The sequence below is a fragment of the Condylura cristata genome, unplaced genomic scaffold (genome assembly GCF_000260355.1).
Source record: "Condylura cristata isolate star-nosed mole 26May11 unplaced genomic scaffold, ConCri1.0 scaffold00024, whole genome shotgun sequence".
Classification (NCBI taxonomy): domain Eukaryota; kingdom Metazoa; phylum Chordata; class Mammalia; order Eulipotyphla; family Talpidae; genus Condylura; species Condylura cristata.
The window spans coordinates 29,631,321-29,648,732 of NW_004567125.1; the positions used below are offsets into that span (position 1 = coordinate 29,631,321).

The 17,412-nt window shown below is 51.8% G+C and overlaps 1 protein-coding gene across 2 annotated transcripts in view; it reads right to left on the bottom strand.

Annotated features, from left to right (window-relative positions):
• SLC25A42 (solute carrier family 25, member 42) overlaps positions 1 to 16,832 on the bottom strand; it is a 24,918-nt gene extending 8,086 nt beyond the window's left edge. The window contains exons 1-2 of one of the 2 annotated variants that reach the window (XM_012729248.1): positions 16,814 to 16,832; positions 996 to 1,105 (exon numbers count right to left, since the gene is read on the bottom strand). In XM_012729248.1, the coding sequence (XP_012584702.1) occupies positions 996 to 1,073 (78 nt within the window). In that variant the 5' untranslated portion in view covers positions 1,074 to 1,105; positions 16,814 to 16,832. Of the gene's footprint in view, positions 1 to 995; positions 1,106 to 14,901; positions 14,927 to 16,813 lie in introns of those variants that run through there. The other variant, XM_004688592.2, reaches the window with a different exon arrangement.
• Between the last annotated feature and the right edge of the window lie 580 nt (positions 16,833 to 17,412).

A 17,412-nucleotide genomic window follows, 5' to 3' on the forward strand; every position in this document is an offset into this window, starting at 1 on the left:
GGAGAAGCGTGGAAGGGCGGGAGGTGGAGAAGCGTGGAAGGGCGGGAGGTGGAGAAGCGTGGAAGGGTGGGAGGTGGAGAAGCGTGGAAGGTTGGGGAGAAGACTGCTGCACTTCGGCGCTGACAGGTCTGTGCTTTCAGGAACAGGCCACTGTGACTCACACGCACCCGGAATGCTCATCTTTCCGAGTGAGCGCCCCAAAGCAGCTGGTCAAGTGGACGAACGCCCTTTGTGCCAGCCCGCACTGGAGGCTAGTGGTGTTGCGTGCTTCCTGGGGCCCGTCCAGCTGGACGTCTCCCTGGGCTCTGCCGGGAAGCTCACTAACCGGGAGGGACAGATGAACTGTTCTGGGACTCTGCCCCGCTGGCCACACGCTGGCAGCAGTGGCCCCACGCTGGCCTGAGAACCTGCTTGGCCTTCATGGTGCAACCTGGAATTCGGGGAAAGGTCAGGAGGGTTGAGGATGACACAACCTCAGCCTTTGACCCTGTGGACTTTGAGAACTGCCCGTGGGGGCCCTGAACAGGCCCTGAGCACAGGATGGGTTTTCGCTGGGGACTGGGTCAGTATGTACTCCAGGTTTCAAGGGAGAACCTCTACCAGCTTCGGTGGTGAGCAAGAACATGGCTGATCTGAATCTTTAAAGATAGTGTCTATCTTTTTGTCCATGCAAGGGCAGCATCCAACTCCCCCACACGGTTCCAGTTTGCCTAATTCTCTCTAATCCTCAAATCCGAGAGAAAATGGGTTCAAGAGCACTTGTAACACCCTTGCCAAGTTGGGACGATGTTGGGACCTGTTGTCGAGTGGTCTGGTGGGCTGGATTCCCATCACAAAGAGGGCTGGAGCAAATGTGAATGCGGGTAGTGTATTTCCCACGACCCACACAGCCTTGCAGGGGCTGGCCCTCAGTGTGTGTCGGAGGGGTGATTTGTAACAGGGCTAACCGGGGCCCCGCGACAAGCCCGTCACCCATCGGGAGGCAGGGTACTTGCCTTGGAAGAGACGGGGGAGGGCAGGCCGCCCGCATCCTCGTGCACACGCACCGAGCCTTCCTTCACACCATTACCCATTCCAGGCCTGTGGGAGGGTGGGAGACTCGGTCCTGGGGAGCGAAAGGGGTGGTGAGACTTACAAATCAGGGGGCCTCGCCTTCTTACCTCCACCTGTCACCTAGTGAGCTAGCACCCACCCTGGCTTCTGGCTCTGAGGGGGAGGGACAGCAACCAACGCCTCGTCCCTGATGACTTCACCATTCACAAAGCCTTTCCCATGTCTCTGGTACCTCACTTTACAAATGTCTCTGTGGTGGTGGTGTTGTTTACGTTGTTGTTTTTAACCAGTATCACCTCAGAGAGGTTAAGTTGCCCGAGGAGGTCACACAGCAAAAGGCAGATGCTCCCTGCCTACCAGGAAACAACCACCCACAGGACTTTGTCGGCTTGGACAAGCTCTGCCCAAGGAAACTTAATCTTTGTCCTACTATGTGGCTCTAGGCCAAGTTTATGGGGAAGGTCCCAGAGACTTGAGGGTTCTCCCCTGGAAGCAAACCACAGTGAGGATCCCAGGAAGGAACAGGCAGACCAGTGTCCATGAGACATGACTGAGGTACCGCTGTGCACTGTGCTCATCTCAGTTCACACTCCTTAAAACTATCCACTTAATCAACGGGCTTCCCTGTAAACCGATGCAAATGCCACAGTTGCATCCTGATGTAGGCACCCACCCCTACAAGGTGAGAAACGTCTAGAAAGCACTTTCTTGCTCTTTGCCACTCTTTCCTACTAACACGGGCCTTGGCTCGGAGAGGCTGTTTCTCTGATGGAGCAAGAGACAAAATAATAAGTCTGTATACCCTGAGGTGCTGGGGACTCAACCAGGGAAGACGGGTGACAATGGACATGGCGAAGACATGAAGAGCTCCCAAGAGGGAAAGCTGGAACACTCTGAACTACAAGATCCACAGAGCAGTACTGGAATATAACCCAAGGTGTCAGATACCCGAGTCCAGCCTGACATAAATAATTGTATAAAATGAACAGAGGAGAAGAGCAAACCAGAAGAGCCAAATTCCTAGAAGAATCCCAAATAGTTTGTGCAGATGCTCTGCCCTGGAAGAGGGGAGCAGAACCCCTGCCATCAGGGTCTGTGTGTGTGTTGTAGGACAGAATGAGGAGTACCCCAGAACCTCCAAATCTTCTATTCTAAATGGGTTCTGCCATCCACCGCATAAAGACAAAACATACTCCAATGCATAGGAGTAACACCTTCAATAGAAAACTTCTTTAAGGAATTAGTGTGCAATAAAGAGAAAAGAAAGGATATAGTTGCCAAGTCAAGCACCCAAAGTTACCCATATTCTCATGGGCAAATGCCCAGTCAAAGAGGACTGGCCCACAGCAGGGCTGTTGAAGCCCGACACAAGCCTAAGGCACCTTCTGGTGGGGACCCATAGGAAAGGGGCAGAGGGGCCAGGCAAGTCTGGGAGGGAAAGAGCAAAATCAGAATGTAAGATAAAGGCTTCCACTGTCAGTCTCCCCCCGGGCCTCTTGCCCACACCTTTGTGTCTTTTAAGTGTCTCCTTCCATGCCCCCCAAGACCTGGTACAAGGCCAAGCAGAAAAGCAAGAGTGGCTGATTCTGCCCGTGTCTGCTCCATGTCTTCTGTTTATCTCTCCATCTCTCTCCACTTCTTCCTCCTTCTCAGTCCTCTTCCCAGCCATTTTTAGCTTCTCCCTGCCCAGCTTCATCCTTCCTTGGGTGAGGCAGAGAACCTAAAACATTCCCTTCTAGGCCTTTCACACTGTTACGCAGGTACCAGGACTCCCTTCCAAAGTCCGGGCATGTGGCAGTCATACTGAAGGCATGTGCCCTGGGCACTGTGGTGGGAGGACACCTCACCTCTCTGGTCCGCCAAGCCATGCAGTCTGCTCAAACAAGAGGAAAAACACCAGGCACACCATGATTAAGGGCATCCTACATAGCTCTAGCCAGATCTCCTCAAAATGTCAAGGTTGTCAGAACCAGAAAGTGAGAAGTCAAATTGCAATAGTGTAATTCCCATAGAAAGGGGAGGTTTCAGGTTCCCTACCTCACCTAGAGAGGGGTGGAAGGAGGGGCCTCCCTGGAGGTGCAAGGAGTTAAGTCTCAGCACCATGAATCTGTCTGCAGCCACTGCAGCATTCAATCCCCAGCCAGCGAGCTGACCCAAAGGGCACAGCAGACTTCTCCTGTCACTCGCTGCTCCCCTCAGCAGTGTATTTCAGTAGATCTGCCTGTTCTGCTCCCCACTCTATCTCTGATAAATCCTCTAACACCCTCTCCCTGTACCGCTGGCCAGTACCACAATTCTTGTGTGCAGAAATAAATAAAATAATTTTAAAAAAAAAGGTGGAAGGAGACTTGGAGGAGGCATGTGAAGCAGAGAGAGGTGAAGAAGCTTTGGACTTCCACCAAGGATTTGGGGGACTTGGACAGATACATTTGGAAGAGACATGGGTGAGAAATCTGTGGGGAGGCTGACAGTGGCAGACTTTATCTTGTCTTATATATATTTTTAAAGATTTATTTATTTATTTATACAGAACTGGGGTACAGGCCAGAGATGCGGAGGGTGAGAGGAGTCACCAGAGACAGAGCGGGAGCAGAACAGGCAGATCGAGGAAGTGCACTCCTGAGGGGAGCAGCGGGGCGGGTCAGGAGAGGTCTGCCTTGCCATGTGGATCTCCTCCGAGGCAGGCAGGGATGGAACTCATGCGGAAGTGGCTTAAGCTTCTTAGTGCTGTGCTTTAACCTGCTGCGCCACCAGGGAGGGCCTATCTTATCTTATAATTTTATTTTGCTCTTTCCCATCCAGATGTGCGTGGCCCCTGTTACTCCTTTCCTGTGGTTCCCCAACAGAAGGTGCCTTAGGCTTGAGGCAGGCTTTCAGGCCTCAGTGGTCCTGCTTTGCATCACCCTAGTTTGGTTGGGTATTTACCCATGTGGAGATGAATAACTTGGGTGCTTAATTGGAAACTATCATCCTTTCTTCTTCTTCTTTTTTTTTTTTAATTATGCACTAATTCTGTCAAAGCTGTTTTCTACTGCAGGTCTTATGCACTAAGAGAATGTTTTGTCATTTTGCGGTAGATGGCGGAACCTATTTAGGGCGTGCAATGTGGAGGGTCCTGGGGTGCTCCCCAGACTGCCTGCTAACAGGCTCAGCCCAGAGGAACCTGAGGAGACAAGACTGCAAATGTGAGTGGATTCCTGGGGGTTCAGTGATGGGTATACTAGGGTAGCAATACCTAGCGGGGATATTCAAATACTTCCTCAATAAATCAATAAATTTAATTTTTTAAAAATGAAAAGGGCCATGAAGGAAAAAGTGGGTTAGTCTGAACAGGGTGTTGGCTTAGTTCAGTTCAGTAGTTGTGACAAATGTACAGGATGTAGATTGTTAATAGCAGGGGAACAGGGACATCAGCAGCACTGGAGCAGGTTCCCCCAGTTCGTGCCACAGCAGAAAGCTCTGTATTCATGAGTGCCCCCGTGTCCCCCAAGGTGAAGAGTGTGAGGGGGAGGCACCATTCACAGCCTTGTCCTGGGGCGGGGGCCAGGTGGAGAAACACTTGCTCAGAGTGACACTTCTGCTTCCGGACGATGACACAGAGGGCCTGGCTGGTCTTTCAAGAAGAGGTGAAACCATAAGGTACTTCATAGGCATCGTTTTTGGCAGGTGAAGAGACACAGACCTGTGGTTTTGCTTCAAAACCCACATGTGGCCTTCTCCAAACCCATGTCACTCATAAGCTCAAAGATATATTTATATGAAGTAGCATCTGGGGCTAGGAGCAGGAATGGCACATGGGGTCATTTGTAAAGTAATGCTCTTAAGAATCAGTTTTTGGCAAAAGACGGGGAGAGTTGTGACCCTCTGTGTGCCCCAGGGACCCCAGAGGTACTGATGCTCCCCTGCCATGCATACTTGTTGGGATGTGAGCCCTATAACTCTATATTAAAAAGTGTGCAAGACAATGGAGTTCACAGGCTCAGGTCCAACTGATGGTGATGCGTCTGCCCCAAGGGCCCGGGGTTCAGCCAGGAGCCTGTCTCTTAGAAGTGCTCACATTCTGGACTCCCTGTCTCCCCAGGAAGTTATGTGTGCGCTCTCTTGGTCCTCAGCCTCCTTGGGTGGTGAACACTCATGGCCCTGCATTTCTCCCCCTGGAATCACATGGGAGAATGGGGCTTATGTGAGGGTGTGGTAGGGTCTGGGACTGTTCAGAAAAGAACACACACTAAGACCATGCTAGGCCATGCCCGCGCCCCTCCAACAATGACCTCTGACCCTACCCTGCAGCCACCACCCAGCCCAGAGAGACAGGACTCAGTCAGATTGAAGTCTCCCTAATTTTTGCCCCTCCCCTCTTCAATTCAGGACCAATCAGAGAAAGCAAAACATGTTACTCTTTACACAGGCTGCCCACTCTTTGCTGGCTGCCCCACTTCTCATGCCACGGCTTCCTCTGGCACAGAGCGCCTTCCCTTCTCTAGAAAAGTTTTCCTGTGCCCACCTGCCTACAAGTCTCAGCCAAGCAAAGTGGGTGTTTGATACCCTTGCTCTCGAAAGTTCAGACAAAGGTTTCTTTTCTTATTTGGGTGTCTTTGTTAATTTCTACGAGTAAATGAATAAATGATAGCATTTCATATCATCACCATACAAGCCACAAGGCAGATGCCACTACCCACTGCTGCCATCAGAGCCATGGACGGATGTGAAAATACAGTGAGAAGCTGGTTGTTTGGTGGTCTCTGGGTATCTCCCCACAAGACACTTTATAATTTCTCTGGGAGAGGAAACTGAGCAGACTCCCATGTTGACCAAGAGAGAGAGATCAAGACCACAGGTGACAGGACACACTACACCATGTCTCCGACAGGTATGGCACCCTGGGGAAGACACAATAGTGCTTGGGGGTGTATGTGTGGGAGGCAGTCCTGACAGAGGCACACAGCCCAGTGTAATCTCCAGGAGCTGGATGTACCCCATGAGGAAAATGAGATGGGTAGGCAGAAGATAGGCTGCGATGTCAAGAAAGGTACTGGGGGACAGAGACTGGGGACTGAGTGTGACATGGGAGCTGGACCAGAGTAAGGACCGTGGGAAAAAGGGGGGGTTGTAATCGGAATTTGGTGTGGAGGTATATTTCCAGTATGTGTCAATGCCAATTTTTGGATCAGGCAACAGTCTCCTAAAAGATACTGAGACTGGGTGCTGGCTCAAGGGCACACAGAACTCTGCTACTTTAACTTTTCTAAGATTACTGAAAAAAACCTAAAGAAAAAATGCTTTGAGAAAAATCAGGAGTTTTGGGGACATGGCAAAGACCTTAGAGAAATGTTCCCGACATCTGTGACCATGGAGGGGCCTGCTGGTGAACGGGCTCCTTGCAACCAAGGGTTCAGGGTCACGGGTCTGGGAAAGGCACTGGCAGCCAGCGGAGCTGCTTGGTTTGTAGTCCGGACAGTACATCCTGACCCTGAACTAGCAACTGCAGGGCCTCGGGCTGAGGTCACCTGGGACCTGCCTCTGGCTCTGCTTGTGGAAGGGAGATGGATGAGATAGATGCTCAACGTGGCGGTACAACAGCAGCTGTGACTTAGTAAATCCCTTTGCTTCTGGGCTCTCTAACCTGGCCAGCCTTAACCAGTGCAAAGCTTTACAGACAGGGAAACTGAGGCAGCGTCCCTGCCCGAGATCCCTATGGTGGTAGTCATTAAGGCTAACACTGGGGGTGGTATGGTCACTGGTTTATCTCCCCAAGTGCCCAAGAGACCTGGAGAAACTGGTCTGAGACCAAGGGGAGGGGAGAAGCCCAGCCCTGGCACAGGGCTGTCTCCCTGGGGAGACAGGGGGTCCAAAGCCGCAGCATCATGGAGCTCCCGCTTCCAAAGCGAGCCTCAACACCACTTCACCCAGAATTTCTGCAAATTGATGTGCCCCTTAGCCAAGGTTTCCATCACCAGAGGGAGCAGGGTGACGGTGCAGGGGCGCCAGCCATCAGGATGAGAGGCCAGACACAAAAGGCCACGTAGTGTGTGATCCACTTATCTGAAGCATCCAGGACAGGCAAGTCCACAGATGGAAGCAGATCAGTGGCTGTCAGGGACTGGGGGAGGGGACGGGAGTGACTGCTTATGGGGTTGGGATGGCAAAATGTTCTAAAAGGGGATGGTGGCACATATCTGTGAATATCCTGAAAACCATGGAACTGTATACTTTTAAAATGGGTAACATGGTAACTTTTTACCATTTATTTGGCATCAAAAACCTGCCTGAGCTCCCACTTGCATGCGCTCCTCTGGCAGGATGGCCAGGTCTCAGTGGCACCTGGGCCTCCCTTTACTAATGGGCCCACTCTCCCTGCTGGATTAAGGGCATACTGCTGTGTACACGCGCCATTGAGAGAGTAGGGGCAGCTGGGGGGCGGTGTGGGAAGACGGGAGTGGGGGTGTGTCTGGGATCCAGGAGGGCTTCCTGGAATGCACTGGCAGGTGGCAGTGCGGAGGGCTACCACAGTGAAAACAGCACTGGGGAGGCCCCAGGCTGGTCCCGAAGGTCAAACAGGCACACTGGCCGAGGCCACACCGGTGGGAAAGAGTTCACTGCAGTCTCAGTCCAAGGTCAAACAGCCACTTCCCACACTGCCTGGTGCTTCCACCTCTGAACCTAGCTCCTGCCCCCCAAGCCACCAGCCTTCCCAAAGCCTCTTCCCAGGGTCTCGAACCTGGAGTTGCCTGTGGGTTTCCTAGGGGGTCTGAGCCTGCCACAGCAGTGTCATCTCCTACAGCAACGACACGGACACTGTGGACACAGCCCTGAAGTCCGCCACGGAGCAGGTGCACACAGGCAGTGCAGCCACACACAGGGTGCCACAGGACATGCAGAGACCCAGGGGGCTCACCAACAGTGGGAAGAGAAGAGGGCAGACTGCGCCAAATGCCACTGTCCACATGTGATCCAAGCCCGTGGCAATGCGGTTCATCTGCACACTGTAAATAATGTTTAGCCTGGAATTCTGACTCATACTACAACACGGGGAGCCTGAGCACAATGCTGAGTGAATAAGCCAGTCATAAAGGCAGATACTGTAGGATTCCACTTATACGAGACTCTTGGAGCTCCCAAGAAGGATGGTGGGTGCCAGGGTCTTAGTACAGAATGTCAGTTTGGGAAGATGAGAAAATTCTGGAGCTGGAGGGTGGTGATGGTGCACATCAACGTGAACCTGCCTGACACCACTGAACTGAACATTTAAACGTGATTAGGATCATGAATTTAATATTTCACTACATTTAAAGAATATATAAGGATAGACAAAATGCATTAGCAGTCATAGGGACCAGAATGGGGTTTGTGGGGGTGGGGGCAGGGGGAGATAATGCAAGGATGGGGCACAGAGGAGAAACTGGGAGCTTGAACTGATCTGGACGTGGTTACAAGTGTGAACACATGTACACATATTTCGGAGTTGTTCGCTTAACTTCATGAAAGTTATACCTCAATGAAAAATATTCAAACAGTAAAATCAAAACAAAACCTCACACTGGCCCAGTGCCTCTAGACCAACAAGCAGCGCCTGAAGGCAGGCAGGCACCAGGCTGGTAATTCCTGAGGAGTGGGGCTTTGCTCTAAGGGGCCCAGGCGGTGGACCTACCTCGCCTTCAACGGCTCACTTTCGCCTTTGTGGGAGAGAACTCCCATTGGGTTCAGTAAGACTAAAAGCCCCAGCAGGAAGGCCATCTGCCGCCCCTGAACAGGCATCCTGGGTAGCCACCTCCCTGACCCTGTCACCTTGGGGAACGAGGCATGGCCTCCCTCTTTACCCCAGTGTGACCTGGGTAATCCTGCTCAGTCATGAGCACTCTCACTCCTGGGTTCTGAGAGCTGAACCCAAAGGGACTTTCAAGGGAGCCCCTGGGCCAACAAAGTCCTCTTTTCAGGGAGTAAGGGAGTGGGAGATCTAAGGACAGTGGACACAGTCAGGAAGGAGAGGAGGGTATCTTCAGCTGTCCCAGGAGTCAACAGTGCAGGAAGCGGTGGACTTTCAACCTCAAGCACAGAAAGCCCCCTTTCGAGGTCAGCCAGATTGGGGTGGGGTTCTGTCCCCAACACTATGGGGCCTGGCCTGTATATTTTCCTTACACTTTTCCACCCTGAGCTGTACTCTGACCATAGACAAAGGTACCCTGTGACTCCAGATGCTTCCAGGTTTCTCTCCAACCCTCTGACAAGTGCCCATCACTGTGTTAGATGCAGAGTCTCCCTGGCAGTAGGGTAAAAACTGGATGCTAAGCATGGAGGGCATCCAGCACGGCACGGTGGCAATGTTCCTAGATTTGCCCAAAATAACAAATGCTCATCTTTTCATGGTGTTTCTGTTCCACACACACAATCACACAATGTACACACACCCTCATAGCAGACACACATAAACACGCAAATACATGCTTGTGCCTGACTCCCTCAGAAGCCCTGGCAGGGGCCACCACTGTGTACATGGTAGTGGCACCTCATAACTGACATTGCAACCTGTGGGACTCAAGAAATATTTGCACAAACAAGGTGGCAGTTTCTTGGTCAATAGAGTTTATAAGCAGCCTGGGAACACATCCATAATTGCTGGGTAAACGGAAGCCAATTACTATCCACTCTGCCCGTTGATAAAGGCTGGTTTCCTTCCCGCTAATGGGCACCAACTTCTGCCTAGGAGATGGAAGCCGTACATGATGGCCTTTCCCTGTTAACCCTAACTCTGCTGGCTGCAGCATTCTCCCCACTGCACTCGCCACCGCGAAGTCTCAGACAGACTCTGGTCACTGTCGTCCATGCAGTAGCCTCTCAGGCCAGACATACATACAGGCAGGCATTCATGTCCTGGAAGATCCCTATGCTCTCATGTCAATCACTGTCCGCAGTGCTTGTGAAAGTGTTGCCAACGGCACGTGGTGTTTGCATAATATCCTCACCCCAAAGGCATCGTGTTCTCCCACAAATTTCAGCAAAATCTTCACACCTACTCACATAAATGCTGGATGCAGCTTTCCCGACATGCCAAGTTTTGCTTTGGCTGCACTCCCCAACCCCATGCCTGGCAAGCCCTCTGCATCCTTCACAGCCAGTCAAGGCACTAGATGAATGAACTAACTTTCCAGATGTGCCAAGTTCTGATTTGGCTCTAGCTCCTCACCCCAGTCCTAGCAAATTTCTCTGCATTCTTTAATGTACATCCTTCGAAGTCCCTTACCTCTCCACAGTTAGCTGGCCTGGTCTGGCCTGAGCACTCCGTAATTCTCAGCTACACTGGGAAGCTATACTGGTCTTCACCCTAGCCTAAGTGCACGTGGATTCTGGGTCATGCTCAGCATCCATATCATCCGAGGAGAAGCGACACATACACACAAGAAGCATCCTTCACAGGAAGCAGCAACAATTATTGTCACACATAGCCCAAGGGAGAGCAGGCACAGACTCCCAGCGATGTGGAAAGACAAGGTCTAGTATATGACCTGGGATGTGCCACTAAATCTTCCAGGGCCTCAGTTTCTTCACGCATCACTATCTCCTCAGGTTTGGTGCTGCTTCAGGGTCATGGGTAAGTACACTTCTCCCTGGTGCTCACCAAGGAGGGCTAGGATGGAGCTCAGTGGACACTGCCCAGCAGCATGGATTAAATGTCGGTCCCCACCACCTTGCCCTGCAGAGCAGATACCTGATTCCTAACTCTTGACATTCAGCCCACAACCCCACACCAAGAGGGCTCTGTATTAACCTGTCAGCCAGGCTTCCTCTAGTTCATCTCCCCAGAGTACTGAACAAAGCTTGAGTGGCACTGCCTTGCAGCTGACGGCTTAGGAAGTACTCTCAGCAAGTACTCTCCTAGGCCATCACCATCACCCATCCCATCACCCATCTGACATTCAGGGTCCGCCACCATTTGTCTCTGGCCAGTATGTTCCTGCACCCCCTTGCCAGCTTAACAGCCACCAGCCACCATGTTGAGGCCTGACCACCAATGGGTTGTGTGTCGTTATGAAGCTGGAAGCCAGCAGGGTCAACCCATCTCCCTTAAATCTCAGTTTATCTTATTTGGAGTCCCTAAATCCAATGCAAGATGTCCTTATGAGAAGCAAAGACTCACAGGGGAGAGGGCCATTTGTAGATGGAGGGAGATTGATAGGGTAACAAGCTAAGGAACCCCAAGGACTGACAGCAGCCAGAGAGGAAACGGGATCAGATTCTTCAATAGGGTCCCAGTTAGGAACCAAACCTTCTGTATGGGGCCACTATAACAAAATACCACCTAGTGGGGTGGGGTGCTTCTAAACAACAAAAATGTACTTCCCATAGTTCTAGAGGCTGTCCAAGATCAAGGCCCCAGAAGATTTTGTGTCTGGTGAGAGCCCTTTTCCTAGTTCACAAATGATCACCTTATTACATCCTTACATGGTGAAATGGGTGAGGGAGCTTTTTTGGGGTCTTTTATAAGGGCACAAATCCCATTCATTTATAGGGAGTCCCAATCTCATTACCTAATCACCTCCTAAAGGCCCAAACTCCATATATCTCATGCTGGGAATTAGGTTTAAGTGCAAGAATTTTGGCACCCGGTGTGTGGTGATTTGCAGTAGTCCCAGGAAAAGAATTCAGCAAGAATGTGAAACCAAGCCCCCAGCACTGGCCCATCCCTTCATAGTGACCTCCCCACACTCTGTGGTCACTCTTTCCTCTAGACCTCACAGGCTACCCTGCGGGCAGAATCCAGCTCTGGGTTCTTGGGTTCAAAAAATGAGGCAGCAAAGGTACTGAGTAAAGAAAATGTTGACAAGCACCTTTTAAAAATAGAACACACACAGTGACCAGGGATGGGCCTGGGGGGTGGGGGTTGGGGGAAGGTTCTGCTTCTAGACCTGGTTGTTCTTCTTTACTATTTTTTATACCTTCTTTCTATTCATATGTCATATTATATGCTTTTTATCATGAAGCACTTCACCCTTAAAAATTTTAATACCTTTCTGTACCCAGCTAGGCTCCCAATGCATTTTTAAAAAGCTGGTTTGTGAAACCCAAACAAGCTAATAGGTCCAATCACCTTAGTATTCCTCCAAATACTTGCCAAAATCTAAGAAAGAACATAGTTGATGTGGGCAGCAGCCTCACCCTACTAGATGACACATTCACCTACAGCACCACAAAAAACCAAAAGACTCTTAGACTCTTTCCCAAAAGCTTTAACATTTGACTTGTCTCCATCTCATCTTCTTGGCACAATCCAAGTGAAAAAACAAAACAAAACAAGCAAGAGTTAAACAGTTCTTCTAGGCACTGTCTTCCTTATGTCAAGGTCTCAGGATCTCCTCCTGAGACTCCAGGCCATGCCTGCCTCCCTTTTTCTTGCAAGGAACCCCCACCTCCATCCCCACCAGCAAAGTTTCTCTCAGAGCCTTACAGAGGAAGGACTCAAATATTTTCTGGATTGTACTTTAGTCAGACTGTGGAGAAATGAAGGCTAAGATTTAGTCACCATCACCACCTTGAGGCCAGAACACCTCAGAGTTGGGTAGGAAGCAGGAAGTGATGTTCAAAAGGATCTCTCAGGCTTTTTTCTCACTCATCAAATTGGAGAGAACAAATACTTGATAATCCAGACCACAGGGGAGAAAGCAGGTATTCCACCTCCAAGCTGACAGACTGACAATAGCACAGCCTCTGTAGAGACATTAACCAATTAGGTGGACAAGCACTTTGACCCTGCTGCTCCACAGAAGGTTCCGCCCATAAAGACGGGAGGTCTGAGGTGCCTGTGTAATGCTGGAGCTCCACTTTCAAGGCATATTTGCTGATTCGTGACTCCATCTATTCATAACAGCTTGGTTTGTAAAAGCAGAATATGGGTGACAACTCAAAAAAAAAAAAAAACATCAGCAATAGACTGATTACAAAATAGGCATACCATCTGATAAAATCTAATGTAAATTTACTAATGATTTAAGGTGTATATGGGGATACACACCCCTCCATTATGCCACAGACAATCTCTGGAAGGACACACAGAAGCTAAAAATGAAGGGGGCTGCCCAGTTTTCACTGCATGCCTACCTATACTCTTTGATCTTTTTTTTTAAACCATCTACATTACCTTGTCGAAATGTATTTATATACTTACATATAAAAGATTAATACATACATTAAAATGTATACAAATATGTGATACATGTACAACACATATCTATCTACATATACATACACACATATTTCAAATGACTTTTTGAATTTGGACAGAAAGTGCCATTGGGTTCAGTTTCCAGAAGAGAAGCTCAAGGTGACATGCCCCTCTAGAACATTCTGATACCATCTTTGCAGGGAGACAGGAGGAGGGTAAGAGGAACTGTGCAAGCCTTACAGGAAAAGGCGTAAAGTTACTTGCTTAACAACCAAAACCTCTATGCTGTATACGCCAGGGAACTTGAAAAGTTCCAGAAAAACAAACAAACAAATAAAAAAACATGCTTCCTAGTCCCACACAGGCTCTAGCTTTGGCAGAAGCCTTGGCAGAATGTTTAGCTTTAAGAAGCTGAAACATTAGCTCCCTCACATCAGAGTGTTTCCTTACTCTTCCTGTTCAGTGGCTTCAGGTGCTGGAGGAGCTATCTCCTGTCAGTGAGGGGCCTCCATTTGTAAGAGCTGGGGTGAGAGTCCAGCAAGTCTGGCCAGGTGACCCTGAGGCTGGGAACTCTAAGTGTTGAAGCCCAAGTCCTGCCCCTGCAGTAATCCTGACCCCACCCCCCCATCCCCTGGGGGCCAGGCACCAGCTCCCCAGCCTTGGGTCACCCCTTTCAACCCAACCTTTCCAGACCCAAAGTCGTGACTCCTGAGAACAGCTGCAGGAGGGCTGGGGGCCCTTCTTTGCCAATCCTTCCAAGAGAAACACAACAGATAGGCAAAATGGGGTAAGTCAGTCAAGGGTTTGCAATGCTGAGGGAAAGTGGGGGGGGGGGGGGGGAGGGAGGGGGTCCTGTGCCTTCCCAAAGCAAATCACTTGAGGTCTATAGCTGGTAAGATGGAGATCATTCTAATTTTTATGGCATGGGTTTATTCTAATCCAGGAAATCACTTTGCCTTTATAAATGAAAAGATAACTTCTGGGTGGGCTTTTCTTTGGAGGAGGTCCAGTCATTCTGTGATGCCAAGATTTAGGTAGGGAGGATTACAGAGAGGGACTTAAGGCACACGTGTAAAAGGGTAAGGGTGGGTCACACACCCAGAGGTATGTGAAAGGGGTTTGCTGGGACACAGGGCAGGGATGTGGGAAGTTGGGGGGTACCATCGTACCATCCAGGTTGCAGAAGTGAAGGGGTGGTGGGAGGGGCAGTCCTGGAAGTGAGCAAATCCGTGAGGGGGTAGTAACAGGACCAGGTGTAAGTCCTGGCCATGAGATCACAGGCTTAGGTGCTTTTGAGGGGGAGGGTGTGCACCCCTGGGGTGTGATCCAGAGGCAGGGTCTCAAGTGATATGGGAGCCCATGAGTGGGCGATGAGGTGTCAGCTGTGTGGGGGGACGCATCAGTGGGGACGCAGGTTCAGGTGCCCGTAGGGGTGTAGCACCAATCGTGCGGGGCACCGGGGAACGCAGCCCGGGCATGTGGGGACTGTCAGCGAGGTGGACAGGCTCAGGTGTAAGGGTTGATCAGTGAGGGTTTCGGATCCGACGCGTGCGGTAGGGGTCGGGGGATTTCAACCTCTCCCGGACCTCGCGACACCGCTGTCACTCCCGGCCCCGCCCGCCCTCGTGTCCCCCGACAGGTCAGCGCCCTTGGCGCCCAGTGACTCACGGCCCCTAGACCCTCGCGCCCCTCACCGGCCGGGACGTGCTGCTGCTGCCGCTGCCGCCGCCGCCGCCGCCGCCGCCGCCGCCGCCGCCAGGCCCCGCCTCGAGCATTGCCCCCCTCCCAGCGCGCGCCGAGGGCGGGGCCAAGACGAGCTCCGATTCGCTCTGCAGTGGCCAATCATCGTGGGGGTCTGGAAGGATTCGCCGACTGTGAGCGGACAGGCAGCTCTAAAGCCAATCGCTGAGGGTCAGAGGCGGGCTGCAGGAGCTCGGGGGTGGGGGGAGAGGCGCTGAGAGGCGAGAGCCTGCGGCGCGTGAAGATTGGAGCCCTGGGGAAAGACGGGCAGCCCTGACTATCAATCTCAAGGGAGCAAGGGCGGGGCACCGACGAGGTTGGCGCGACTGGCGCTGCGGGAACGGAGGGCGTAGCCCGGAGGACGTCGGAGAATGGCTTGATGCTAAAGATAGGCAGGTGCAAAGGCCAATCGCAGGCCCCACGGGCGGCTCGAGCGGGGCGTGCAAGGTGCAGAGTTTGGGCCGGAGCGCGGGGGCCGAAATGGCCTCGGATGCCCCGCGCGGGGTCTTCTGAGGCTGTGGCCAAGAGTCCGGCGCTCCGGCCTCCCAGCTCGGAGCCACGCCATTCCCTCACTCCCACTGTTTCCGGACAGGTGACGCGGAGAGCCAGAGGCTCGCTGGAGGGCACGACCGGCCCAGCGCGGCTTGGCGGTGTGAAGGCCTGGAAGTAGGTGGACCCTGCTCGTTCTGAGCCAGTTTGACCGCTCTGAGCGCAGACCCAGTGCAGACGCGCCCCGATGCTGGACCCAGTGACGTCCCTGTCGGGCCTCCTTCCGGCTAAGTCTTTTAAATTAATCACAACCTCCGGTAAACGAGACCCTGGCCCCGTTTTACAAACACCGTAACCCACAGAGGTCAAACTCCCAAAGTCACACAGCACTTAAGCGGCCAAAGTGGGTGTGAATTTAGGCGGCCTACTCTCCGGAAGGGGAGTAAGTCAGTGTCAGAGAACAGCTGTGGGGACTCAAGAAGCCTGGGATAGATGTCTTTCTGGCATTGGCCTGCCCATATCCTTGGCCTGTTTCTCCTGGGACAAAGGTTCCTACAACTTGGTTTTTCCTCAGGATCTCCTGAATTTATATACCTGTTTTGACTTTCTTAAGAAAGCATTTGTCCCTCTGCTGTCACCTTTTGCCTGCAAATCTGTTTATGAGGTGTGGTTCTGGGACTCTGTAGACAGTTGGGGAGGACACCTGCAGTCTGTACTTGGCCAACCCATTCTGACTCACCAACTGCACTCTGGGGTAGAAGGGGTTACAAATGTTCCCAGTGACTGGCTCTCATTTCCTCTGTGCAGGTGGGGTTGGTTGAGTCAAGTTCAGAACTAGGCGATTCCTGCAGGGAGCAAAGCTGAGCTCTGTCTTAACAAGGGTTCACATTTCAGGGCTGTGCCACCCTGACCCCAGCCTCCATGCTTAATCCACAGAGGGCCTCTGTACAGAGGAAATGAAGCACACACTCTGGAAGTCACTAGCCGAGGACATTCTCTGATATTTCCGCGATGTTCCTGCCTGGGCCCAAACCTCCCAGCTGCAGTTCGTATCCCTGCAACTCTTAGGCCTGGGTCTCCACGATTTGGAGAAGAAGAAGAAGCTGACACCCACGGGTGTCAGACGGTCCTCGCAGGGCCAGGAGCCTCTGAAACACCATCTCATCCAGATGGGGATGACAGCACTGCCTTACAGCTGAGAAAGCCAAGCCTCAGGGACAAGTATTCCTTGCTGGAAGGACCCAAGGCTAGATTCCATCCCCGTTCATTTTTACTTGCCAGATACAGGATTTTCAGTCCTGCCTTTGCCTTGTTTCTCCGACTACCGCCCGGGGCTACTGGGAGCATAGACAAAATAAATGGAAGTAAAACACTCACAACTACGTTGGTCCACAGTGAGCGCTGGCTGTGCGGTGATGGAGACCTGTTTCCCTCTCTGTAAACTGCACTTCATGGAATGTGGACATAGACCAACTGTGGGTGTGGCTTGCTAACCAAGAGGGAGATATTTATGTTGGAGGAGTCTCCACCCCCAAGCACCCACCTGCCAGGCCCTGGGAGGAGACTGCATGATTCTGAGAGGTCCCACGGTTCCCGCAGGGCACTGCCAACTGAGGCAAGGGTCAGGCAGCAGCCCAGCAATCTGGATGGTGCCAGATACTGGCTAGGCTCTGATTTCTATTTGCCTCGCAGCAGGCTGGCGCCAGCAGACCTCCCTACAGCCTTCCAACAATGGTAGGCAGTGCCCCTTGGCATTAGCCATTGACACCCCACCACAGGAACTTGGGTGCAATTGGCTAAGGTGCCTGGGATCCCAGCTTTTCCTGGCTGGTCCTGGGCAAGACATTGTCCTCATTGCTCTGGTTTCCTCGACCCATCGGGGATTCCAGGAATCATCTGACAGGGTGGCTATGAGCCAGGCCCAGGCCCAGTGACAGGCTCAAGCAACTGAGACAAAACCAGGGTCAGGTTAGCAT